General features: G+C 39.5%; 2 protein-coding genes across 3 annotated transcripts in view; both read right to left on the reverse strand.

Annotated features, from left to right (window-relative positions):
• Window positions 1-14,458, reverse strand: part of agmo (alkylglycerol monooxygenase) — a 57,485-nt gene extending 43,027 nt beyond the window's left edge. For both annotated transcript variants that reach the window (XM_037980216.1, XM_017428594.3), the window contains exons 1-3: window positions 13,980-14,458; window positions 8,404-8,534; window positions 5,126-5,277 (exon numbers count right to left, since the gene is read on the reverse strand). In XM_037980216.1, the coding sequence (XP_037836144.1) occupies window positions 5,126-5,277; window positions 8,404-8,534; window positions 13,980-14,129 (433 nt within the window). In that variant the 5' untranslated portion in view covers window positions 14,130-14,458. The remainder of the gene's footprint in view (window positions 1-5,125; window positions 5,278-8,403; window positions 8,535-13,979) is intronic.
• Window positions 14,459-16,256: 1,798 nt separating this feature from the next.
• Window positions 16,257-27,396, reverse strand: meox2a (mesenchyme homeobox 2a). Its single transcript, XM_017428599.2, has 3 exons — window positions 26,534-27,396; window positions 21,932-22,104; window positions 16,257-17,073 (listed from the first exon to the last, which is right to left on the reverse strand). Exons 1-3 carry the CDS (start codon window positions 27,081-27,083, stop codon window positions 16,855-16,857), a joined length of 942 nt encoding a protein of 313 aa, XP_017284088.1. The 5' UTR covers window positions 27,084-27,396; the 3' UTR covers window positions 16,257-16,854.
• Window positions 27,397-27,651: the final 255 nt, after the last annotated feature.

Here is a 27,651-nt window from a genome sequence, read left to right on the forward strand (position 1 = left end):
TCAATAATCATAACAAACCTTTGTTTCCACACTTTGTTTAAATTGTGTGCCTTTAGACCTTGTGGATATTATCTCTTTGTGATGTCTGGGGCAAATCAGACCAGTTTCACTTTCACCAAGCAGACATTCCACTTCTCTGTTTTCAACACACAAACAGCAGAGGATGAACACTAAGGCCTATATATCACTGGTCATATTATCTTTACCTCCCATGAGGCTTTTCACTTGGTCTCTTCTGCTGCAGTGAGAGAGACTCCCACCTCTTGACCAAACCAAACCAACAAAACCAGCAAACCAAGCAGGGGCCAAAATTCCTTTGCTGGCCCCACAACCTGCAGCAAGCCTGGAACTTGCCGTCAGAGGGATGATTTATGGAGACCTGGCCACTGGGGGGCATTCTAACCCCCCCCTCATCGCACAGCCAGGAGGAGCTCCTTTTCAAACAATAACATCCACATCTCCTGCATCTCTTTAGGGTTGAAGGACAGCGAAGGAGTGCTGAGCACATCTGTTTGTCTTAACAGCTGCTGCTGTCTGAAAACTAAAGCAAGAAAGGTGTGGACATCAGGAAACAGATACAGAGGACGTAACAGGGTGCTAGAAAAGCTCAAACAAAGAAACAGAAGGTCCATGAACATGTTGAGCCATAAACATTACGACCAGAGTTTCTGTGAATATAACTGTTCCTTCTGATCAGAGGGATCTGGATTCATACAAACCATTTTAACAGGTATTCCTCTCAGCATCTTATATTTGTGCTGCACTAATAGTTAAAAATTAAGCAAAATATGTTATATATTGAATGAAACTATAAAAACAAGAAAGAAGTATGATTAAAATGTCTGATCCTGCTTCTGCCGATAGTGAGCTGGAGACACCTCTGCCCCACTTCACTGCAAAAACAAAAAGGAAAACACTGGAGGACGCTCACAAATCCACCAGACTTTACATGCATCGACTAACATGCCTTCTCAGAAAGAGCTGAGCTGTATTCAACATAAAGTTGAGATTTTTTTAAAAGGTTTTCAGTGCTTTTCAGTGTCTAACATACATTTACTGGGTCATTACTTCTAAAAAAAATTCTGGATTTTTTGCTCATAAAATCTCTAAAACTTAACTTATTTCACAGTATATCTTTATTCTTGATAAATAACCAAATATTTTGTCTTTGCATTTTACAATTTTTAATTAAATCTACCAAAAAACTTTTTAAACCAATTTAAACTTTTTCCTTTCTCTTAATTTAGGTCATTTTGAGGAGATAATGATACCATTTCAAGAGACCTTTTAAACGATACTCTGACGTTTCTGGGCTAAAAGTGTAACAGCAGCAGCAGTTAGTGTGGTGAGACAACAGCAGCGCAGCTTCCATTACCTCACATGTAATCAACGTACAGACAGTTGACTGCCTGATTAATAGCTTCAACCTGGCTGGTACGTCTCGATATAGATGCTGCTCAAATGCAGGGCTGCTATTAGTGGTGCTTGCGATATGAGGTTAGGATAAACAGAATCAACAGGCCTGTCAACAACACGGCCGCATCCGAAACTAGTCGGCTTCCTGGTCACCCAAAACCATCTGGTTCTCGGACTGTTCAGAATAGAAAACTTCTGAACGCATATAGTCTGTCTGCTGATGGAGATGGCCTACGGTGGAAACGAACGGAGAAAGAAAAATGTGGAGTAAATTGGATTTATTTAATACTTGTGTCAGTCATCGAGCCATTGAACTAATGTGTTTATAAAAGGTGGCTTCAATGGCTGTTAATACTTAAACCTGTGGTAGAGGTTTAACAGGAATTGTATTATTTCAGACGCCAGAAAAATTACACTTTCTGGAAACCTGTTAAAAACTCAAAACTTGAGTCTTCATCCTCTCGAAAGTAAAATATAACTTGAATAACATAACAAAACTGTTTATTATGAAAAGGCTCCAGGGCTAACTAAAAATTGATTCTGAGATATCCACCAATGATAAGAGTTCATGCAAATATTTGCATTAGGATAGAATGAAAATGTTTTATTTGAGCCACTGTGTGCACAAAGGTCATTGGATCGTTTAAAGTTCCAGATTTGCTTCAACTTTAACCACAATGCTGTTTGTCTGCACTGATTCCGGCCAGATGCAAAGTGAAGGCCATAAATAAGATCTTGTCACAGACTTTTGCTTTTACTCTGTGAATGAAGAATTCTGAATTAGATTAGGGTTTAAATTAAAATAAGGCTCGCTGATTGGGTTGGTTCGGTTTTCTTTTTCAATCTGCTGCTATCTCGAAGATCTGTGTCTGGCAGGAGAAATCCCCAGCAGTAATGTCTCCACAGCATAGATGGCATCAGTGCACATGACTGCCAAGTTATTTCCACTTAATTATCTTTGAGCTGTCCTTTTATGTTGAGGTCATGGGAGGAAAACTATGAAATTACCCATAAAACTGGTCAAACTAAAAACGATCTTTTATATAAACTCATATTTCTAAACCAAGAATGTAACGTTGCCTTTTTTTCTGAGCTTTTGTGTTGTAGTTTTTACTTTATTGCACAATTTTTAGATTTATAGCTGGCCTCAACAAAATAAGAATAAACATGCAATGTTTTTGTTGTTGCAAACTCGATTGAAAAGCAGCTCTAAGATACAAATGTGATGAAGCAAGAAACACTGCTGTTATCTGACTGTTAGACAATGCTGAACCACTACCCCGATACACTGTTTTCAGCCCTTGGTGCATGAGTATTGCCAAAATGCATCTCTCTTTTTGAAATATTTTGGTTGAACTTTCCTCTGAGAGAAACCGGAGGTGAAAATTTGGTTGACTGAGACAACTTTGGCTGACCAGAGAAAGGAATGAGGATCGTGCCGGCCCAGTTCTGTGGTCGAGGACGGCAGCTTCGTTCTGGTAACGAGTGGAAAAGCTTATATATTCTGAGCAAACACTGTGGCTGCTCAGCACCGTATGACTGTCTGTGACCCCTCAGTGTTCCATAATAACAACCCCAACAGGCTGGAAAAGGAGAAAATCAAAGGTTTCAGGCATTAGGCAAACGGATTCTACACTTCAAAAGGGAACAAATCCTACCAAATAAAACAGAAACTTAATATTGTATGCAGACAAAGTACAGAGGATCTCCACAAACATTAGGTTTTTATGACTGAATCACAAATAAACAGTCATGGTATCTAGGAATAATTACACAAAGAACTACCAACATTATATCACAAAAAGCTGGTGAATTTAGTTTCCTGGATTGTCACAGCAAGCATCTAGAAATGTATGTATATTATTGTCTAACAGGGTCAACATTATACATACAGGCTCAAATATATGGATACACTCCACTAATATCTCAATAAATGTCTCTCAGCAAGTTGCACTTTGACAACACACTTTTTGTAGCCATCAACGAGCTTCTGACATATTTCTAGATGAATATTTGAACACTATTCTTGAAAGATTTAATGGAATAATGCAAAACTTGTCTTACAATCGGGCTTACTTTTTTCAATTTATATATAACTTATACAAGTGGAGACAGATGGGAAAATGGCACACTTAAAAAAACTAATATTTGCAGTAACGCAATGCTTAGATAAACAAATGTGTCCAAAATTCCAATCATTTGGAACCTTTTACATATGTACTACTATAAACATTTAGATTTTCTGTAGTCCTCATACCCACCATTTCACACTGAAAAGTTTAAAATTTTGGCTAGTAATTGACTTTTTGTATTTTACATAAAACATCCAGTCAATAGCTTGAGTCAATCTGGCTGAAACTTTGGACAAATGCTGCTTTTAATTTAAAAATTAATTAGTACTTTAATTTGTTTTACTATTTAAACTATAATTTTTATACAATGCTGCTACCTCTTAACTGTTTTAAGACCTGAATGGAATCCTCAAAAATACTTGATGAATAAAGCTCTACAAAATCCTATTAGATTGTGTTCCCTGCTGGAGGAACTTGTGGTTTTAGAGTAATTGATAGTTTAATGAGTAGTTTCAAAATATCATGGCTCAGCTGAAATCTACACACAATAATAATGCCCAACATGCCCAGTGTCATGGTGACTGGATGCTGAAATCATCTCCATGTGGACAGGGAGGTCAAAGTATAAATAAAAAAAAGTTCTCACTCACCTCAAAGACACGTCGGCCAGTTCTCGGTGGCTGCGGCACACATTTTAAGCATTTAGCCAACCTCTAACATCAACACATCAGCAGCAGACTTTAGTCCAAAACTTTGAGGACTGGCAGCTTAATGTGACGCTGACACAAATAAATATCACTGTTGGCCACAAATTCATACTTCTCATTTGGTATGTTGAGTGGCAGCTGAGCATCTGGCACGTGTGTCACCAGCAGACATAAAGCATGTTGTCCTTCTTAAAAAATGTGGAACCGCTACTCTAAAAACAGCATATCCGGTATATATTTTCTCTGTTTTTTCAATGTGTATTGCTGGACGTTGCAGATTCAAAGACATCACTGTATGTAGCCTGTTACTGTGGCAGCACCGAGTTAAGACCACAGGCCTCTGGAGACCAAGGCCTCTCACATCTGCACAGCTCTGAAGCAGCTGGATGTAACTCAAAAATAATTGCTTCCTCTACAGTGTCCAGGAAAACATGATGCGAGTGCCATGTTCATGACTCCTCCCTGCAGGGAAAGCAACTAAATCAACATTTTAAAGCCATTTATCATCAGCTAACTTTGTAGTCTTTGTTTGTACTCTGTGTAAGCAACAAGAAAGCAGAAGATAGCCAGCTTGATGCTGGTAGGTAGCAGACTTATATTGGCACAGCCATAAACTGAGAACACAAACAAAACACTGGAAACTCCACAGGGATTTTTGAAGTTGCTTGGTTGCCATATTTTGATAACACGCATTTGAACCATACTGAGTACATTCAGTAAAGAAGATAATTAAGCTGAAAGCATCCTTTGAGAAGACTTCAAAAAATCAACTTGGAAAATTGGTGATTGTTCAAATCCTTAGTATTCCCTATGAATTCAAGCTGCCCACAGCTCCCAGGCTACGTGAAGGAGAAAACCACACTTCATCTACACTTAAATACGATTAATTGTTGTCAGATGTGGATATCGGTGCGACGCTTGTGTTGGTACCGTGAGCGAAGCGGTGGACCCAGTAGTAGCAGAAGTCCACTCCTAAGAAGGTAAACCACCAGGTCCAAGCAGAGTCCCAGGGCAGCTCCAACAGGCGGAAGTTGTCCCACACATACATGTACGCTGACAGTTCACAGCCTCTCATCAGCAGCCTGTAGGGGAAAGAGGGAAGGGAGGGGTCAAAGTTCACAGTTAGCTTGTGTGTGCAGAATGCCCAACTGTTCACATTATGATGAACAGGTATAAATCCTAAAACACAGACTTTATGAAGATATGATGGAACATTACATATTAATACTACTTAAAAAATGGACAAAGGATCACGTGGATCTACCAGTGTTTTATCTAACCTGAAACCCATTTGTAAATGGTATTTCTTTCAAAAACTATTTTAATGTGCTGACTGTACTCCTTTGGATTAACACTCAGCCACTTTATTTGGTACACCTGTTCAAATGCTTGTTAACACAAATAGCTAATCAGCCAATCACATGGCAGCATCTCAATACTTTTAGGCATCTAGACGTTGTGAAGACAACTTGCTGAAGTTCAAACTGAAAAATCAGACTGAGAAAGAAAGAGGATTTAAGTGACTCTGATTTGAACGTGGCATGGTTCAGAAACTGCTGATCTGCTGGGATTTTCATGCATAACTATCTCTACGGTTTACAGAAAATGGTTTAACAAGAGAAAATATCCAGTGAGAGGCAGCAAAAATGCCTTGTTGATGGTAGGGGTCAGAGGAAAATGGGTAGATTGGTTCGAGACAACAGAAACAGCAGCTCAAATACCCACTTGTTCCAATCAAAGTCTGTAGAATATCATGTCTGAATGCACAACCTGTCCAACGTTGAAGCAGATGGGCTACAGCAGCAGAAACCACACCGGGTGCCACTCCTGTCAGCTAAGAACAGGAAACTGAGGCTACAATTCACACAGGCTCACCAAAAATAGACATTAGGAGATTGGAAAAACAGTGCCTGGCTGATGAGTCTGGATTCACTGGACTTCAACGGTCTCCACAACCACCAGATCTCAGTTCAATCAATGGGATGTGGTGGAACAGCAGATTCACATCATGGACATGCAACTGCCAGATCTGCAGCAACTGTGTGATGCTAACATGTCAATGTGGACCAGAATCTCTGAAGAATGGTTCCCATATCTTATTGAATCTCTGCCACAAAGAATTGAGGCTATTCTGAAGGCAGAGGGGGTCCAAACTGGTACTAGGATGGTGCACCTTATAAAGTGGTATTTTCAAAGATGTATATATTTTTCTTTCATTTGAAAGAAATATTGCAAAATATATATGTTAGTGTATACAGGGCCTGAACTTTGTATCTTTAGTTTTACACAATAATATAATACTTTTATATTAATGCTTCAACTCAAATTAAAATCTAACTTGATCCCTATAATAACAGCCTGATATGTTTTGAACACAAACTTCAATGACATGCTGTTTTTTATATTTTAGTATTTGTTTGAGAGAAGAATGTCTGTAAATAAAGCACAGATTTCTGAAAAACAACATTAAAACTGATGGTTTAGTGAGTAACATTTATCATCTATAATCTCCAGACTTAAATGTTGCAATCTTCAACTTTTATACGGGATTAAACATGTTTACTACTTGGTAAAACATTTTCTTAACTTTTGTCCCAAAAAGAATGGTTCAGTAAAAGTTTTTAAATTTTACTAAAGCTTTTGGGTTGATCCACACAGCTTTAAATCATGGGTAAGAGATGCAAGTTTTACCTTATACAAGCAATTTATCCTCAAGTTATCAGTCAGATCTTTACTGTGATCTCATGCACATAACTTACAGCCAATTTACAAACTGGAGACTTATAAGCAGCAGTATTTATTTTAACCTCTGCCAAATATACCAACACTCAGGTAAACCCAGGGCACAAAAAAGTATTTTCTCTGCTTGCAAAGTTTAAAAGCTAAAGGCAGATACACGACAAGCACATTATCATTTTTAACCATCTGTCTTTCTGAGTTGTTATGATGGCTGTACAAAGTTCAGAAACATGTTAATAATAAACAGATATGTAAAACGGTTCAAGTGTGTATTTCTAAATTAAAATAAGGAAATTATTAGTTGACTTTTCCAGACAGCTAAAGAAGATTACAGAAAAAGTTCAACTTTTAAAGACATAAACAAAATACAAAATGTAATCATGTGATAAAATGCCTGGTCGTATAGATCACAAGGCAAAACAGAACATAGAATTCATTCATTTAACAATTTACACTCTTGTTTTAAGTAAATGTCCCTCATGCGTTAAATATTTTACGCATGTTTCTGAATATAATCAGTTATTGACTGAACCTCTTATGATCCCATGAAAATTTGTGCTAAAGTGTGGAATATGTTCTGTTGAAAAAGGAAATGGGACATCTATTGAGCATTCTGAAAACTCTACCACAAGTTGAAGAAAAATTCAGCGAAATTAAAGTGAGTTTCTCTGTAAATATTAATAAATAATGCCTTACCATTTGTAGATAGCTTTCTGAACAGCCTCATTTTGGAGAAACAGAGTTTGAATCTGACCTGACTGACGAGCTAATATCTGAAGGCAAAAAGTAAATTACTGCCATCTTAAAATGAATAATCTCAAAAATTCATGCTAAAGCTATTTTAAAGATCATCCATTCAATTTTTGAATTACATGGTTAATTACATGGAATTCTGTGGTTATTTACAAGCACAAATAGCATCAGTAGCTGGCTGTTGCATTTCCAGGGCATCCAAGCGCCACATCCGGCTGTAAATTCTTAATTTTTCTGCAAAAATAACCATACATTGCAAAATGACAAGAGCATAAAAGTTTAAATAGTAGTGTTTGCATAAACCGCTATGAAATCTTTGAGATTTAAGTTGATTTAAGACGGAAGCAACCCTCTTTGGCTTTAGCTGTTTTCAGTTTCAGTTAGTATGGGTATGGGTATGGGTTCTAGTATGGGTAAGTTAAAAATTATTTCTATATTTTAAAAAGAAACTCACTTTGATATGACTGAACTTTTTTTTTACTTACCTTGCACAGGGAATTAATCTTCCCAACAGCAAATAAAACTAAAAGCAGCAATGAGAAGAACTTTGGAGCCATATTATTCAGTCAAATGACAAAGCAGGTAATTACACAACATGCATGGTAAAAAAAAAACAATCAAATTAAGTAAGCCAGTACCTTTTCTGCTACTGCAAATACTACACACTGCTATCGATCATATGTTAAAAGCAGTCAACAGCCTGGCTAAGCACTTACAATGGGAGTCTGGAGATCATCCCAGCAGAGATGGAGGTGAGGCCATCACTGATGGTGACCACTGGGCCTCCTGTCCTCAGCACACCCACCACCATCTCAAGCACCATCAGTCCAACAAAGAACGGAGTGGCCTACACACACACAGAGAACCACATACATAAACAATCATTGAGCAGCGCTGTAGGAACAACACAGTTTCAGGTCCACTGTTGCTTTTACCATTTGTGCTGAGTATTTGTTTTGGCAGATGAGCTAAAAGCTTGCAGAGCTTTCATGTCTTGTGGTCCACAGTGTTTGTTTCATTGTACGAGGCTGGAACAGCGGGTCTACAGCCACAGTGATTTGGCAGATTGGAAAACACAAACATTTATTTGAACAGAGCAGCGGTGGAGGCTGAAGTGATCTCAGTGGATGAATTACACATCAGTGCTAAGAAACGGCACATTTTCATTTTAGTATTCTCAGATGAAAGCCAAACAAAATCTAACAAGGAGTAAGAGACGTTATGTCAGGAAACCTAACTGTATTGCTGGTCAGTGATAAAATACAGCCAAAGTAATCTGGAAAACCAGCAGTCAGATTGCTAATTTTCTGACAAACATAACTCCTTACAGCTATCTTTTTTATTGACACCTTTAAGATTTTTATAAAGTGCTAAGTATTTGAAATTAAAAGTAGAATTTAAGAAATGCCGCATGCATAAACTATGACAGTTTTAGATAGTTTGAAACAAAGTTGTAAAGAACAAAATCACAAAAACTAGTTGGACATTTTTCGTATGAACTGATCTTCAGGTTTGACTCTTAAATCCTGCCGTTTCTTCAGTGTGCCACTCTTCCATCCTCATTCAAAAACAATGCAGTACATCCGTCACTTGTAGATATTTATTAAGTAAAAAATTACTGACAGAAAAGATTCCATAGCAAGAAATTGTTGAGGACTCACCGCCTGCAAAATAATTATGAGGACAGCTGAAAAAAAGCATCTAACAGGAAACAAATCATTATCTGTGTGCCAATAAAATCTGCTATGAATAAAAAACCTTCACTTCTTGTGTTCTGCAGTTTCTGATTTTGTATAACATCTTCGATAATTTCACATGCATCCACCCTGTTCTAAGTTACAAACACAAAACAAACAGAAATATGATCAAGTATTTGGTTTGTCCCACCTCAGCTACTGTACTAACATGGAAGCAAACCCTTAGAAAATGGTTGAAAAGAGCAAACCACTGTAGCTCTAAAGCCCGTGCAGTGACATAATCAAGACTCTTTAATCTGCGGTGAAAGTGGTGATGCATACAGCTACATGACTTTGGCTTAACATTAGTAGACATAGTTGATTGTGTAGATATTATTCTTGGGCAAAGGACTGCACCAGACTAAAGATTGCATTTCAAAGTTTGGACTGTGAGCCACTAGCACACTGCCTCACACCAAATCTTCAAACTTTCTTTAGTCCTCAGAGAAGGATGCCAGGTCTTCATTGGAGTATGAAGGCAGTCAACGGAACAACCGGCAATAAAAAGGCAGACTATCATTGGACTTGGGCCCAAGACCAGCTGAGCCCTCAGGAGAGCTATAGATAGGAGGGAACCCAAGACCATGACAAAAAAGCCTCACTTACAGCCCACTGTAAGTCCTCCTATGGTATGATAATTCATATTTGAAAATGAAAATAATCATTTCAAAACATGCTTCAAGCACAAAATACAACGGGAACATTTTGGCTAGTGTGTCACTTAACCATGGATACTTTTGGTCCTGCACATGCAAATCTTGTCAAAATTCAAGAACATATACAACACATGTAGAACCTGAATTTCTTGTCTGAAACAACTCAGATGCACGGCTGGTATGGACAACAGACGAGTGACGCACAGTAATTGTACGATCAACATATTTAAAAGTACTACCACACATACTTCACACTTGCTCTTTGTGTGGGCCTCTAGTCAGAAGTGTATCTGACTTTTTACTCTTATTTGTGGTGATCATGAAGTACCAACCCACATGCAACACAAGGGACAAGACTCCTGGTATAAAGCAGTATATATAACTGATCTGTAGCATGTAGCATTGTAGAAGGGAAGAAGGTGGTTGTTGCCATTCTGTCACAACAATGGAGAGTGTTGGACCTCTACAGGCAAACAAATAATACAGGAACACCAAGCAGTACATGCCACACAGCTTAAACTGTGTCAGGAGCAAATAAGGAGTGATTGTGGCATGTGCATTGGAATAGCAAGTACAAAGATTTATGTGATAAGTTATTTATTAAGATTTTTTTCTTTACAAATTAACTTTTTGTGTTGTCCAACTCAACTAACAGAAGCAAATGTTTAAAAAGTGATTTCTTAACTTAATTCCTAAAAACATAGTTGGACATTAAACAAATACTCAGTGGCATGTCTATATGTTTGATGGTTCTGGAAACATGTTATAACCTCCTAATAAGTCTGTCAAACATGGAACAAATTAGTGAGGTACGGGGTTAGAAAACAGGTCATAGCTGTGACTTTAGGAGCACGCCAGCGAGGCTGGTTAGCTTCAGCTTCAAGGCGATCGTTGACCAAGTGACTTCGGTCAAATCTGGGGACACACAGCCCCCGCTGGAGCCAGGAACGAATGCATGATGAGACCACAGCAGAGCACATGTGCAGGTGGGTTAGGAGAAAGCATGTGTGCAGTCATGGAAGTGAGGGTGTGCATGCATGTGTGTGCATATCCCTTGTGAATGATTCCACTCAAACATGCAGGTGTGTGTGATGTGTGTGCAACACACGGAGGCGTGAGCTCCACCAGGGACCTGCGATCACACGCAACGTTCCAACATCTGGCAGCAAACTGCAGAGCTGCAGTTAACAAATGGGCTTGGAGTGCAGCAGACCTCCTGCAAACCTGCTGAGAGGTCCTGGACGCCAGCCGAAACCTTTCCCTCCTTTTTTTCCTCCACTGTCCAGCAGATAGTTTTACCTCCACAGCCTTCAGTATTTGATAGCTTTAGCTTTAGGCAAAACTATTCAGCAGTGTAGTCTGATTCTGGAACTGGGGGCTGCAGGAGCTGAGTGGTCAGTAGTGCCTTCTTGTAATCCTGACGCTACAAGTTCGAGCCCAGGTTGCAACAGGAAGGCCATCTGGCATAAAAACAATTGCCAAATCTTTCATGTGAGTTTGCTCCCCTGAAGAAGGGAGCAGCTGAAAGAACAATAACTGAGTAAGAAGCTTGATTTTAGTCTTTTCTCTTCAACATGCTTGGGTCTCTTCCATCACTGCCCTGTTTTTTTTCCTTTAACACAAATATTTTTCTTTCCGTCACTGAAATAATTGGAGGTTCTTTCTTTCTGATCTTTAATGCAATCAAAATGTCCTTTCATGTCTTTTTGTCTTCCTAACACAAGCTAAAAATCACAGTAAAGACTATTTAATCCTGCAGGATATTTACCACTACTGTTTGTTGTGGTGTCTAATAATTGTATTTTATTTTCTTCTGAATTCAGCCTTACATGCAACATGACATTTGTGCACCAGATGTTTGCTTTTTCCCCAAACAGGCCTTTTATAAGGTCACGGATGACTGATGCTGGCTAAAAACATGTAGGCTGACAATCCGCTTTCATCACCACTGTCTGAAAATTATTGTGTTTGCTTTCAAATCACTGAGTAGCTGAGAGACCTGGCAACGGCCAATAAACCCATAACTCCAAACAACTCCCAAATTAGAAGATTGTGTTTTGTTTTGTTTCTAATTATGTGGCCTGATAGGCTCACAGACAACGGAGAGGAATAATTAATGACACATCGCAAACTGTAAACAGTGTAAGTAACTAAACCGGTCAGGCACAACCGTGCAAACTTTTATCACCATCAAATGTCTTGCAGCAACAACAAATTAACTTAATCAGGAGTGGATTACAGGGACTCCTACCAGTGAAAATAATTGCTCTGTGCTCATAAAATCTCATATCAAACCTGCTGCAGACATTTGCAACAATAAAAGGTAACTGAAACCCTGAAATATAGCATCAAATGAGAGAATAACACTTGAAAACAGTGGATTAAGCAGAAGGAATTAGGTTGATTTGTTTCAGCAAGTATTGGTGTTACTCCTGGAATAAAGTGCAGCTTGAGGTCATTCCACTGAAACAAGTTAAAGTTTTACTTTGTTCAATCTAACCTCTGTTATATTTTCTGTTTTTTTTAATAAATCAACCTACTTTTGGAGCTGTATACTTTTAATCTGCTCCTGACTTGCAAAACTCTTTATCTGAAGAAGACTAAATAATAACAGAACAGAAACAGAAACAACAGTTATTGGCTATCTGGATATTTAAAGTTAAATGCCTATTCGGGACACTCAGGAAAAAATAAAATAAAATTAGTTTTTGTCTCTCACTTTTAAGATTAAAGTCAAAATAGTGTTTCAATAATAGCTCAATGAAGTCCTTTTGTGCTCCTGAACCAAATAGTTTTTGTTCCATTTGTTTATTATTACCGTAGCCGAGAGTTATCTGTAAAATGTACTGAGTTACAGACATTTTAGTCATTTTTAATGTCAGCTGGCTTTGGTTAATCAGTTGATCCACAGTCAGTGAAAGTTACATTCAGATTTGTGCCGTAGTTCAGGAGGTGTTTTGGTTCCAGACAGACACTCAAACACAGATACGAGCAAAAACATAACCGTTCACCGATCTAGTCTAATATTTATTCAATCTTCTGAAATCCTTCTCAGGGTCACTGGATACAGTTAGGCCAGCACAGTTCACATAAACACGTAAATATTACCTTTACTAAGAAGTATGTTTACAAGATTTAGCTACATTCTGGCTCTGGAGAGGAATATACTTAGAACAATGTGACGATATCTTACACTCTGATATCTCTCAGTATCAAATGACAACTGATTTCTACTATTTTGACTTGAAATAATATTTTACTTTATCATCAACATTTTTAACTTTGAAACTCTGAAACAAACCAAAAAACATTCCTCTTAATTTTTTTTCCCATCTGAGCGGTCCTTACAGGTCATCATATTTTAATAATAATCTCAAAAATCCAAATAAAAAAATGTTTTGGTCTGATACTATCCATAAAGTGTATTTGTTTGACATGCAGGAAGAGCTTCATCTCATTAAAAAGACAAAACCAAACCTGGAGATTATTACTTTTATCATCAACATTAATCAAACAAAACTGTTAGATTCTAAATTTGCCAAGAATTTGCTGATTTCTTTTTTTCCTCCATTTAAAAACTCAGAAAATTATATTTTTGCGGATTTATTTTCAACTTAATGACACATACACACAACCATTAAGTGCCTCGAACAATAAAATGTTATAAACCTTTAGATTCAGATGAAGGATTGAAAAATATTTTGGGATTTATTTTTTTAAATGCAAACAAAAACTTCATATTTTTATAATCTGGCTTTAAATATTTTACATGTTTTTGCATTACATAATATATGCAGTTAAATGAGATTAGGTGTATCAGTTCCCCTCAGTAAACAAAACCGGAAGTTGTTGACAAACAGTTTAAAGCTCGGAGGTGGAAGGAGAGGAGCCTGCACCCACCTGCTGAACATACTGAGGCACTTCTTCAACTGTCTGGAAGGATGACTCGTTCGGGGTGAGCATGAGAAACATGGCCCGGAGACCCCTGGACACCGAACCGAACTCCGCAGCTTCGGCCATGTTCGGAGCGTCTGTCGCGGCTGACGCCATGTTTACCTGCGCAGGTGTTGGCGGCTCACAGGACAGGGGGCAAAGCTCGGCGGCTCCACAGCAGCAACTTCTGCTTTTATCACCATTTGAAAAAGCTCGTGTGTTTACACCCCTCCACACACACACACACACACACACTCTCTCTGGAAAAGTAGGTCAAAGTGCGTCACAGAGCGCGTGCCAGAAGTTCTGACAACCAGAAAACCGAATCCGGGACGGTCCAAATCAGCCTCGGGCTTCTGTGACTGACTGTTCACATTTTAATCCACAGTTTTTTAGACGCCTGGTTACTTTATGGCCATGCTGATTCTGGACAAGATCTCATTTTTTTGCCACTTTATCTCGCGAGAGTTTGAGTTTCAGGCAGTAAAATCCGGAAACTTAAACTGAATTCCTTCTGTTCACACTGTGGTTGCTCTTGGTGTTATTATAACCAGCAAGGAAAACAGGCGATTATCTATTTGTCTGTCTCTTAGCAAAATAAATCATAAATGAAATCAAACTGTCAAAAAGTATTTATTAGATGAGCATCTACAACTGATTCAAGATGGCCACATCAGCTAATCAACCCTCGGCAACACCAAAACGAATCATAACTCAGTCAGTTTTACAGATTTGTTGCGGTGGTAGCTGATTCATCCTTAACACATCCTCTCAGTGTGACAACTTGTGATCTTGCATGAGATTAGACACAATGTTATTCACCAAAACAATAACTTTATTTCTCAAGATAAGATAAATCAGTTTAAAACTCTGGCATGAAAGGCAGCAGGCGATATGCATTCCTTCAAGAAATGCTAGGCATTTAATAATGTTGTTTTTTTGTGTTTCATCTTGGTTTTCTGGGTAATTTTGCACTTTTTGATTTCATAATGTGTTTATTTTGCATCTCAAGATGCGTCAGCGCTCAGAGTGCGTGTTGAAGACGAGTCTCAGCTACTACCACAGAAACATTAGCTCATCATCTGTAAATCTGAGTAAGTTATAACCATTTTGTGTTGCTAAAGGTTGGTTAGCTGACTCCAAAAATCAGTCAGTTGTAGAAGAACATCCAATGATTCTGTCCGATTGTTCATGAGATATTTTACTAACAGACAGACATAGTTGACACTAATAATGGTAAAGTTTTAAAAAACAAATCTCATAAAAACAGTTAGAGTATGTGTTGAGAATGACTCTCAGCTACTACCACGCCAAATCTTAGCTCAATATCTCTAAAGCTGACAAAGTTAAAGCCATTTTTATCTTTGCTAAGTTTGCTTAGCTGCAGCAGCCATTTTGAATCTGACTTTCTGCAAGTTTCATAAAAATCCATCTGGTGTTTGATGAGATGTTTCGCTATTGGTACAGACAAACGAACAATAATAATAATATATAATAATAAATGTCTGAGTCACAAAGTAAGCATCTGATGTGGGTCCTGAGCATCCAAAGGCTACTTACAGAAGGGAAAGGTTTAGTTTATCTTTAGATTATTTAAATGTATATACATGTGCTTGTTGGTTTTAAGTCAGATATGCTCACTTTTTATCGTTTAGTCATAAACTGCCAATGAATTACTCTAGTTTCTGCAGCAAATGTGCCAGGATTAGAGTCAGAAAGAGGTGGATGTCTTCTTTAGCTGTGAATACTCGGGACTGAAGTGCAACATGAGTAAAGCCTGGATCAGAGTCAGGACTGGTGGGTTTCATCTTGGATGGGGGGGATTATAAACCTCAAATGCCAAGTGAGGTGCCTCTAAAACAAATTAGAATGCACAATCACAGTGTGGTGAAAGACGAGATCAAGACAGAATTATTTTCAACTGGATTTGGTAACGGGATCAGCTCCACTGTGGGTTTTCTTGAGTTTTGGCGGGAGTCCTGCCCCTGCCCCCAGGCAAAGGTGAATTTAACATGCGCCCACATCACCAGCTTTCCACTCTCTCTGCAATCTTTAATTTATTTCAGGCTCACATTGTGGAACATGTATTCATCACCACGGATCCACATGGATGGATAGCTGCAAAAGCGAAGGAGGCAAAAAAAGGAAAACCCAGCTATTCATAAAAAATGACTTTTTCCACTGGTTAAGTTTTATTCAATTTGAAACTGTCTCTGAAAGGATTCAGATCTCTGGGCAGAAAAGTGTCATTTGAAGAGCTGTCAGTGTTTATTATTCCATGAGCTGAACAGTCTGGGTATAGAATTATAGTTAAAGTAAGACAAAACTGAGAAATATTTACACATTATTTATATTTGCAAAGCAAATTAGATTTCCTGCTCACTCGAATGAATTAATACCTCAATTACATCATGATTTACATGTTGTTGTTTTTTTACAGTAGAAACCAGTTGAGGCACAGACCAGAAGTTCAACAGTGCAAATCAAAGCTTCAGCCTGCTTCTCAAAACACACACATGGAATGTAACAGTTCAACTAAATATGATTTTCAACATAAACTGCATTATTCGGGAACTTTTATACCAATATATCACTTTTTTTTAAATGAACAACTTGCTTCTTTTGCATTTTTCTAACAAACTTTGAAACAAAAGGCATTCAGTTCTGTTGTATATACATATTGCCTTGTCTAACACTTTGATTCTCTGTATTTGTACACTTATTTATCATCGTTGTATGACGATGGTGGATCATCAGGCAGCAGTCCTTCTAAGGAAGGTCCAGAGGCAGAGCCCACAGTCTGGGTAAGGCAGGGATGGGTGTGTGTGTGTGTGTGTGTGCATCATAAATGAGCATGCTCAGAGCTCTGATCGCTGTCATGACTGTCCTCGTTGGCTAGGGAGTCCGTTGAATGGTGGAGGGCTGCGATGCCGGAGAACTCTGAAGGCAGTAACGTTCCCTTTTTTACGTTCACAAGTTCTTTCTCTCGAGCCGCTGCGCCCTGCTGGCCTCCTTTCACTCGTTTCCACTTCATCCTCCTGTTCTGGAACCACACCTTCACCTGCGGGGTGAAGCACACGGAAAATGTCAGAACTCAATGCCTTCACATGCTTGTGTGCAGGCAGCGTCTTACCTGCATTAGACAGCAGTCAGAGTATCTATATCGAGATCATTTCTTTCTGATTCTCTAAACCACACGGGTCTAACTCAAGGCCCGCGGGCCAGATCCGGCCCTCTGTAACATTTCATCCGGCCCTCTAGTCTGGGACAGATCGAGTCTCTGATTCTTATTTTGCTTAAAAAAACTGAGCCTAATTAGTGAAGTTTTCTCTTGACAGGGACTTAGAAGCCAACGATATATAGTTTTAATTTCTGTATGATCAGGTTTTTGTTGATGGCTTTTCTTTTATCTGTTTCAAAGTTTCAAAGTCTGTGTTGCAAATTGTAATTGTGTGCACAGAGTTTGCCCATCACATCATGCAGCAAAGTGGCTGTGAAACAACAACCACACACAGTAAAAATGAGTGAATATGAAAGCAAAAACAAGAAAACGTACTGCTTTCTGTTGTGAAAAGTGGGAATCTTTAGGCACTTTGTGATTCGGTTCAATGACCATTCAGAGGACTGTGATGCAATCATCTCTATTCATCTGTAACCACACTTCAAAAATCCTGAGAATACAAATTCTCAGAGCTAAAACAAACAAAATGTTCTGTTCTTTACGGCAGCATGAATCAGTTTTCCTCCAGACAAGATTTCGGCAACTAACCAAAACAAAGAGAAAATGCTGAGTTGTAAGGATGTCCATCTCCATCATTTTAGAGCTATTTTACCACTTTCTTCAGTGTTTCCTCAACTTTGTTTTTCGTCCCGTTTCAGAGCGTGGGAATTGTTGTTTAGTGTCTTTGACATTAGATGATCATTTTCTGTTGTGGCTCTAAAGTGTGAAACAGCGCACACGCCCTGTCTTTCAACCACTGAATGCAGATAAATCCTTTGCAATAAAAGTTTCATTAAACTTTGTAATTGGCTTCACCTTTTCCACATTAGGTGGAAACTTTACGGTTGTTCATTTGTGACTCCTTCATTAGCTGCAGCAGCTTTTCCCGGCTGTTTGTTTGTTTTTTTTCTTTTTGCTTTGCTTCTTCCTTGTTTTTTTACATTCAAACACTGGCTTTCAGTGGAGAAGTGGCTGTTTGGATATGTTGGCCACTTCTATACTTCTGAGTTTGTGTTCCTCAACATGACTGTAAGCTTCATTTATGGGAAAATACAATTTGAATTTATTATTCTAAGTTTGAAACATATTTTATGTTTTTGTTTATTTCTCAGAATTTGATTTGAGTTTTTTTGCCAACCTTTTAGGCTTCCGTAGCCTCAGACAGGAAGTGATGTTCAGACTGAATGGAAAATAAGATAATAATAATAATAATAATAAAGGAGCTACGGCAGAGCGACGCGGTTGTTTTACCGTTGGCGTTGCAAACAAGCCGTCTCAACGCGTCAAAACAGTCTCCTCTCCTTTGTTTCACGATTTAAGAACACAAGAAGGTAAACGGAAAACTTCGATCCTACAATGACGTTTTTAACAGTAGATAATAACCAAGTTTTGACATTTTTAAATCAATTCAAAACAAACAGAAGCACAAATGTTGTTCTTGTCATGTTTATGTCAACAAATGTCTCATAAACATGACAGAGAATAAAAAGAACCTCTGACCACCACCAGTAGGCAAGGCAAGTGAAACAATAGCTGAGATTAACAGAGCGGGGGTTCAAACCAGCAACCCACCAGTTACAGGACAAACCCCCACCTCCTGAGCCACTCCTCAGTTTTAGATAGCAAACATTTACACTTGAATAGACTTTACTCTTGCTTTGTTCTCCCTGATTCTCCAAACTGTGATTACTCTGACTGCTGTATACTGCAGTTAGGATACTGACTGTGCATAACTACTCCACACAATCCCGCATAAAAAATAACTAAGGTAAACAACCCCCAAAGTAGTTAGGAACCTTGTTTTAGAGTTGTGTCTACAGCAGCAGTTGTGCATGAATGTGCTGCTCCATCTGCCACTTGGCGTCTTCCTGTTTCCCCTGAGTCAACAGCCTCGATTGAATTTCAGTCTCTCAGACTGATGATTAAGCTATTGCTTAAAACAGTTTACACGTCAAGCAGCAGCAGAGGCTTCCAGTGGGGTTGACATGTAAAGGAAGGGGGAGGAGGAGTTGGGAGGCCCTGTCACACAGGGTTAGGTGGGTTTACTTTTGGGGAGTGTTATTCTGAGGGGGTCGAGCGATCACATGGTCAGGAAGTCGGTTGGCAGCTCAAGCGTTTGTGTGAAACGTCAGGTATATACGGCGCGACGAGCATCTCATCAGATTCTGAAAACAGGAGAGGAGCAACTTGTTTTGTGCCTCTAATATCACATGTGACAGGAACACAGTCCTCCAAAAACTCAGACGAGTGCAAATTGTTGCAGAAGTGCTAATCTAGAAGGATTATCTTGCCTCTCACATATCCTTAGATCACTAATGTGCCACTTAACTAGTTTTACCAAACATAAAAACTAGCAAAAAACACACGATTGGTAATACAATGCATGAAAAAAAGGACAATATTTAAAACTATTTAAAACTAGCTCAGTGGTCAGTGCTGCGGTCTTGTAATCCTGAGACCGTGGGTTTAAGCCCAGGTCGCATCAGAAACTGAATCTGGCATAAAAAACAATTGCCAAATTTTCTGTGCAGGTTTGCTCGCTGTGGTGACCCCTGCCAGAGGGAGCAGCCACAACAGAAAAGTGAGTTTAATTATAGTTTTATTCTAAAACAACATCTATTTAACCCCGTAAAAGTTATGTTTTTGACGAAGGAATATAAATCAGGATTTAAACTGGCTAAAATCCAAACATGTAAGATGTTTCAGCCTGATGCTTCACTGCTGCCGTTTTAAAAGAATGTTCCAGTTTCTGCAGCCTACAAACACATTAAACATCCATCTGATTTCTCCAAACAGCTCTCACGGCATAAATCAAGTCACTTAGACAGCGGATTTTACTGCCAGTATTTACCTCACTATCTCCTTCTGTATATTTTTTCTGACAAAACTGAGATCACACACAACCTATGCAGCAAGAGCTGAAAAAAGAGCACATTTTAGATCCCACAGAAAGATTAATTGCACCAGGTTTTGGAACAGGCTGCAAGATGGCAAACTCTGTGCTTGGTGGTCCCATGGACTAAAAGGGAGATTTGCTTTTTTATTTTATTTTTTGAGTTTCTGCACCTTCAGAATTATTTGAACCAAAAGCAGAGCATTACTCAGACGTTTTGTGATGCAGCTGACATTTTCCAGGTCTTACTTTGCAGGTACTTTCAGAGCATGGATAGAAAATTTGCATGACTTTTAAAAGCCCTTAAAATCATCAATCAATCAAGTACTTTCAATGCTCAACCTTAACCAGGTACTTTATTTATGTGATACATCAAAGAAAAGAGACAAAAATGAAAAGATAGTAATTTTAAGGCCTCGTTATTTTAATATTTTTACATAATAAGTCTTGGGGCTTAACCCTCCCGTGGCCTTCGGGTCAAATGGACCCAAAGTTACGAGCACTTCTCTTCCTCTCTTAAGTTACGAGGGCGTCAGGACGTCTCCTATGGTTCGTAACATGTTGCTGCCACTTGGGGGCGCACTCAAAAATCCACGAAACTCTTGAGGATAATCTTGTCTCTCTTGGTGCTGCTATTTGCTCTGTAGTTGGACTCAAAGATATACTTTGTGATAAAGTAAAATATTAAAATAGTCATGTTGTAGCTGTTTTCTGTGTTTTTCATCCACCTCGTGACTTTGTGATTTCATCAGTTGTCAGTTTTAGCTCATGCTAACTTTTAAACATTTAATGTTCAACCTTTAAGTTAAGACTGAACATATGGTTATGTGAGATAGTTGACTCCCCACAGTCCTTCGCTTCACAGAGGTGGAGATTTAAACCTTAAGGTAGGATCTCACTGTCTGTGCTCTCATGAGTCTTATCTTTACTTATTACACTCTAAAGTAGAGGTCCAGTCAGGCTCAAGTTGGTCAACTTCGGGCTTAAAATAGCTGACAGTGACGGCTCATCTTCGACCCAAACACTGGGTCACACAACCTATGACCCAACAAGCAACCCAACAGTTTTCATTGTATAAAATGAAGTTTTTCTTAATATTTTTTTTACTGCTGCTTCAGTTACTGCTGCAGGAAAATGATTGGCAGTATGTAATAACGAGTATCTTTCTGTTTGTTTTGGAAAGTGACAGTGAAGAAGCGTTTGTCTTTTGAAGGCTGGCACAGAAAACTCCTGAGTAAATGTCAAAATGTGACAAACTGAGAATGAGAATATCTGTTCTTTTAACCCCATAGAGACTCTGAGGTACCTGCTCTTTACATTCAATCTACATTCTGTCACACAACAAAATTCACTAGAATAGAGTCAACTAGCTGTGAGTTACAGCCTATTAAAGGGTGTCAGGACAACAAAGTTTATAGTTCTTCCTTCCCTCCACCATTTGTCTCCTGTTATTTATTTCATGTGTCGGCATTTTACAGTGAGCGGCCCACGCTTGGAGACCAATTTGTAGTTGCAGAGGTAGTGGGAAAGAGGAAGTGACTTGCTAGACAGCACTTCCTTCAAGCCATCTCTCCCTGTCGTGACTGTAAGAATAGACAGGAACATCTGGAATAGAATGGCCCCTATGACGCAGCCACATCTGGAGCACAATAGCCCCCTCGTAACAAAATGGCCAAAACACAGTAGCGAGTGAAAAGCCTTCTCATAGTCCTGAGGGTGGTTCTGTTTTCACAACATGGCATTGATGTGCTAATAGAAGGTTCAGTAAAGTCTAAACCCAGAGGGAAAGGCTTTCGAGGGACGTACTTGTCTTTCAGTGAGGTCAAGGTTGACGGCAATCTCATATCGCCTCAGTCTGGTTAGGTAGTTGTGGTGGGCGAACTCGGCCTCCAGCTCTCGGATCTGCTCCTTGGTGAACGCGGTCCGCTCCTTCCTGGGCTTGCTGCTCACGTCTGGCTTGTAATTCCCGTCCTGGGACTCTGAAACCAAACACCACACAGGTTTCTGCTGCGCTCAGGGCAGATTTATATGCAACAAAAAGAAAGAAAGAAAAAAACAATAAGAAAAATGCTATGTGGCAGGTGCAGGATAAAAGCAAAGGTAAGAGAAACAATGAGAGCTGTCAGTCACATTTTATTGTTCAGTCGTTGTTTATGAATACTTTAAGTGGGTGGAAGGACTCGTGGGCGGGAACACATGTGTGTCTGACTGCAGCTGCTGTGCTATTACAAAACGCTGGCTTTTTATCACCAACATGGATTTAATTTGGCTTTGTTTTAGAGAAATCTGCTGCTGTGACTTTATTAGCGAATGTGAAACAGAGACCCCATAAAGCTACAGTATTCTTATTTGGAAATTCCTTCCTTTTTCAGCTATTTGTTATTTAAATTACTCTGTCCTTCAAGTCTAAAAACAGTCAGTAAAACAATAAATGCCCATAAAATCTATATTTAGAAGCAATAAAAAGGCAAAACTCTGTAAAATTAAACACTATTCCTTGAAGGAAGGCATGTCACACACTGCCTTTCATGCCGGAGTCTTAAATCAACAGAATTGTAGCCATTTTGGTCAAACCTTGAAAATAACACTATGTGCAATATCTCGTGTGTTATGGATGACTCTCAGCTACTACCACACCTACTTTTAGATACATATCTGTAAAAATCACAGAGGTATAGCCACTTCTTTGTAGGCTAAGGTGTGGTGGCCATTTTGAATTGGTATGACTCTAAAAGGCTGTAGATGTACATCCATCGACTACTTTCTGAAAGTTTCATGAAAATCCTTTCAGTGATTCATGAAACATTTTGTTCAGACAAACAAACACATTTCCAGACATGAGCTCCACTTTACCTGCAGGCATTAAAGAATATACGTTTCCTGGTTAAAATACAGAAATGGTTCAGGACTATACTCAAGATAAAACAGATTATGTACTTTCTTTAAAAAAAAAAAACAGCCTTCTGTCATTATTACTTCACTTTTGCACTTTTTTATTTTTTGCATTTCCACAAAACGTTCCAAAGAAAACACACATGTTTAATTCTGCCTTTCAAATTGTTCCTATTATAAGCAGCTTTTGTGGTTTCTCTGCTGGACACACTTCAGATGCATGTTGGACTTAAGGACAGCTACAATTGCATGCAAATTCATCTGCGCTTGTCTCCTGCAGGATATGATAATCCTGCATCAAGGAAAATTGTAAATAGTCCTGCAGCACTCTTCCAGACCCACAAATGATACAAAGTGTGAAGCCACATTTAAAGTTTCTCCTCTTATGGACCCCTGTTGGTTCTGTTTGTCTGTCGTAAAGATTATCTTACTGTTCATGAAGTTTACGTTTTTCAAAACAGAAAAATAACTTTCAAGTCTGTGGAAAAGATTAAATTAAACTGTTTTACAAAAGTTATATTTGTCGGCTGCCAGGACCAAACAAACAGAAACATAAAGTACAAGAATTCCTCCATAAATTTTACAAAATGAAACCTAGTATTTCTTGACCCGCAGCTCCTGTCCAGCTCTCCTTTGACTCCTGTCTTCCCCTCCCTGTAATTTCACACTCCGAACAACAAGTGGCTGACTGAAGCGCGTCTGCAGACGGGTTGATCCGCTCCCTCTGGTTCACTCAGACATCATGTAAAAAAGAAATAAAAGTACAACACAGCCAGCCGCTTCAGACCAGCAGGCCTGGAGTTAAAACGAGCGGCAGGCTTTTATGGTGCAGCCGCTACACCGCAGCAATTAGGTCCCGGCTGTAACTTTCATCTTTCCACAAAAAAGGAGGATAATATGAGAGAAACACACACACCCAGACAGGGCACAAAGTTTAGGGTTCTCAAATGAACTTGGCAAAGTTCAAGAGAGACCCTCTAGGGGGAAAAATGTGCAAATTGATGCTAAAACCAATAAACTACTGTTTTTTTAACTAGTGTTTTTTTTTTCTTTGTGAGAGTGAAAATTTTCATTTATTTGATTTGCAGACAGAATAAACAACACAAATCCAAAACCACTTTTACCAAGATGTACTAAATCTTCTTTACAGTGACTTTGAGTGCCAGAGAGAGGCCTTCAGCATTTCTCTCTGTTTTTTTTTTTTTTTTTTTTACAACAATGCCTTGACAAAATAACCACCTTTTATTGTTCCACTCGGAAAACTGGTAACTTTTTAAAGGACGACCCCTCCCTTGACAGAGCTGTAAACTCAGCAAAGACACCCTGCCCTTACGAGACCCAAAACTCTCTGGCATGCCCACAAAAAAATGAGCAGGTTACCCTGAAACCAAACACCCTGACTCATCTCATTAGCTCACCCTTCAGCCTCGCCTGAGGAAACAGGCACAAGTCGGCATCAGAAGCAGAGTCATATTTGTGAAAAAAAAGGGTAAAAACTTATATGGAAATGAGCTCTCAGGTTTTGTTATTATTTCTGCAGCTAAATTCAGGTTTCCTTCGAGCTCCTGGTCCAGATGCTGAAACCTAACCGGGGCTCTATCTCATGCAAAAGGCAACGGTCTGATATTTAGACAGCTGACTGAGTCAGCAGCGAAGTTAGCCCCCATAATCAGTGTGATTGGTGTTACTGTGGTGAGAATGCAGAGCTCATCTAATGTTGCAGGAGAAGCAGGATTTGGAAGCAGACGCTCAAGTGATTTAAAAACGAGAGAAGAAAAGTTGAAGCGGCGTCCTGAACTCAATGTGTGATTGCAACATTTTCCATTTGGATGAGTGGATATTTAGCACAGAATAAATAAAACTGAACATTAAGTTTCATTTTTTTTGCACAATTTTGGCATTTTCTTTATATGTATAATATATATATAATTCTTTTATTGTTCTGCTCCCATAACCATCACATCTGGAGTGATTATGTGGATTATAAATCAAATTATTTCCAGTTGTGTTTTGGAGGCGATTTAATAAAGCCAGCCAAGAGTCATTCATTTTATATTTTGCAAACTCGGGTTCATAAACTAGCAGTGGACTGCAGGAACAGCCGGCCTGTCAGGAGGAATATCCTCCCTCAAATGCTATCCTGGGCAAAATCTATAATCCTGTTCGATGTGACAACAAAGGGGCCTTTAAAGGATGCGGGATCAGTGCTGAGGGTCTGCGATCCTCAAAAGGACAGAAAGAGCGGCGAGCACACGTTTCCTCGAAACTCGCACTTATATCACGTTCCCAGGGAGAACTCTCGTGACCCAAACCCGACCGTTTGTCGTCCTGTGATTGATTACGGCAGTGACTGCAGGTTGGAAATAATCTGCAGGCGGAGGTGGATTTTGTTTGAATGCAAACCAAAATGAGAAGTTTCTGTAAAATTTTATCAATGACTGTGTGAGCGAGTCTTTGTATTTAAAAAAAAAATTAACCCTAATACTATTATAAGAGACTGTATTTTACACAGATTTAAAATCAAATAAATATATCGCTGCAGGGCCACAGCATTTACTAATACACTATAAATGGGTTATTTTATAGAGCTTTAACAATTATTTATAAAACACAGTTCATTCATTGAACCATTTGGGAAGACAAAGCAATGTACTTTTATTTATTCAGGTAAAAGTAATTTATTGTTTGTTACTCAAATTACTTTTTAACTAAATAACTTTTTAGCCATGACAAGCTTTATATCCAGAAGTGCTCATATATGCAGGTAACTTACTGACAAATGTTACGTATTTAAAATCTAAATTATGAAAGAGTGGATAAAAGTACAGTGAGCCTGCTTCAGTGTATGAACAGTGCTTTATACAGGATTGGTAATACTTTTCAAATGTTGATCTTATTCTCTAAAATGTGACACTCTGCGTTTATTTATGTCCCAGTGTCTTGTGTGAAAACGGCCCCCCTTGACTGTGATTTATTTTCTCTGCAGGATTTAGACAAAATAAAGCATGAAAAGTCTGCATCTGCGAAGTGTTTAGTGCAGCACGAGGCACCAGTGTAGTCTTTTACAATCCATGACATCAATTCTTTACTGTGCACCTCATTTTCTGCCCTCTGAAGAGTGTCGCAACAAACCAGATGTGATTCTTTTCAAACCAAACATGCCAGTAGTCAGATGTGCCCGCGCAGTTAATGTGTGGCCTTTGCTCCACGCTCCAGTCTGCCTGCAGCCGACACCTACAAGTCGCGTCTCGTTTTGTTTTTCTACGAGAGCTGCAGAATTCCCAGTAATTTCAGACTGACACATACAGATGTTTGTGGTGTTCTTCAGCTTTGATTGTTTTCTTAAAATGTGGGTTTTTGTGTAAAAGTGTTGATCTTAGAAAAAATACTTCCAAAGAATTACAGAGTTAGTTTTAAGTTGTGCAATGTGTCAAAAACAGATGTGAAAAACAGAAAAAATTCCTGCCTCTATGACTGTTCCAGTTGTCCTCCTGATTGTTTTCCAGACCTTCTTACCTGAACTGTCACTTTTCCTCTTGTTGTTCCTCTTCTCGGCTTCAGCAGGTGACAGAGTCTGTCTGCCAAAGTCCGAAGGCACGCAGGAGGCCCCTGTGGGGGTGCTGCCGTTGCCCAGCGTCGGGGTGCTGGCGCACATACTGGGAGCGCCAGGGTGGCCCAGGTCCGGAGGTGTGGGCCTGTTGTCGTGAGATGGGAGGGAATGCGGGTGGCAGAGGCCGTGGCGCTTACTGCCGCCGGGCGACGGCATCTGTGGGATGTGCCAAGACGTGTGGTGCTGAGGTGGGTGATGATGCTGCTGGGAGGGCAGGTGAGCCCGGTGGTGGTGGTGGGGTTGCCCGGGAAACAGGCCGTCATCAGCCGAGTAGCTTGAGATGACGCAAGGTGAAGGCGAGGATGTGGAGGAGGAGGACGACGAAGAGCCCAGGTCGGGGTAGGTGATGTGGTCTGAGCGTCCGTGGAGAGTCAGGGGGGACTGAGTGAAGGTGGGATGCAGGGCCTGCGCCGGAGCATGGGGGCTCCGCAGGCAGCTGAACAGGGTGTGATCCATCGGGTGAGATGGGCAAGTCAAAGGGATAAAGTTCCTGATGCAACCGAAAACAGATCACGAGCATATATCCAAGACACTTTCCCAGAACTTCTCCTTTCAATTAGAAAAATCAAATAATCAGAATGGGCTGTGAAATGGGTGTCCTGTGGTAATCCGGAGCATGTGGCTGGTTGGCAGGCTGTGCAGGATAAACAGTTAGCCCAGGGCAGGCTGCAGCAGAGCTTCTCAGATGTCTGGAGGAACAGAGGAGTGGAGCTCGAGGCTGGAAGCACAAGAGGTTCCTAGGAACTGCAGAACGAGGGGAGCCAGCAAAGGGGATGTTATAAATAGGGTGTAACGTGAGAGGGAGGCTGGGTCACAGACTGCATACGCGCTACTGACCACACGTATATGATCGCCCTCCAAAAAGCACAGCACAATAAATCTGCACTATTAAAATGACTTAGCCTCAGGAAAGAAGGCAATTTAGTTTGGACTTGGATTTAACCTGTGGTGCCCATCTTTGTTTTTTTCTTCTTTAAGGAAAACAGTATTAATGTTTTATGGGTGGAGCTGAAACAAGGCGAGG

The sequence above is a fragment of the Kryptolebias marmoratus genome, linkage group LG16, assembly GCF_001649575.2.
Source record: "Kryptolebias marmoratus isolate JLee-2015 linkage group LG16, ASM164957v2, whole genome shotgun sequence".
Classification (NCBI taxonomy): domain Eukaryota; kingdom Metazoa; phylum Chordata; class Actinopteri; order Cyprinodontiformes; family Rivulidae; genus Kryptolebias; species Kryptolebias marmoratus.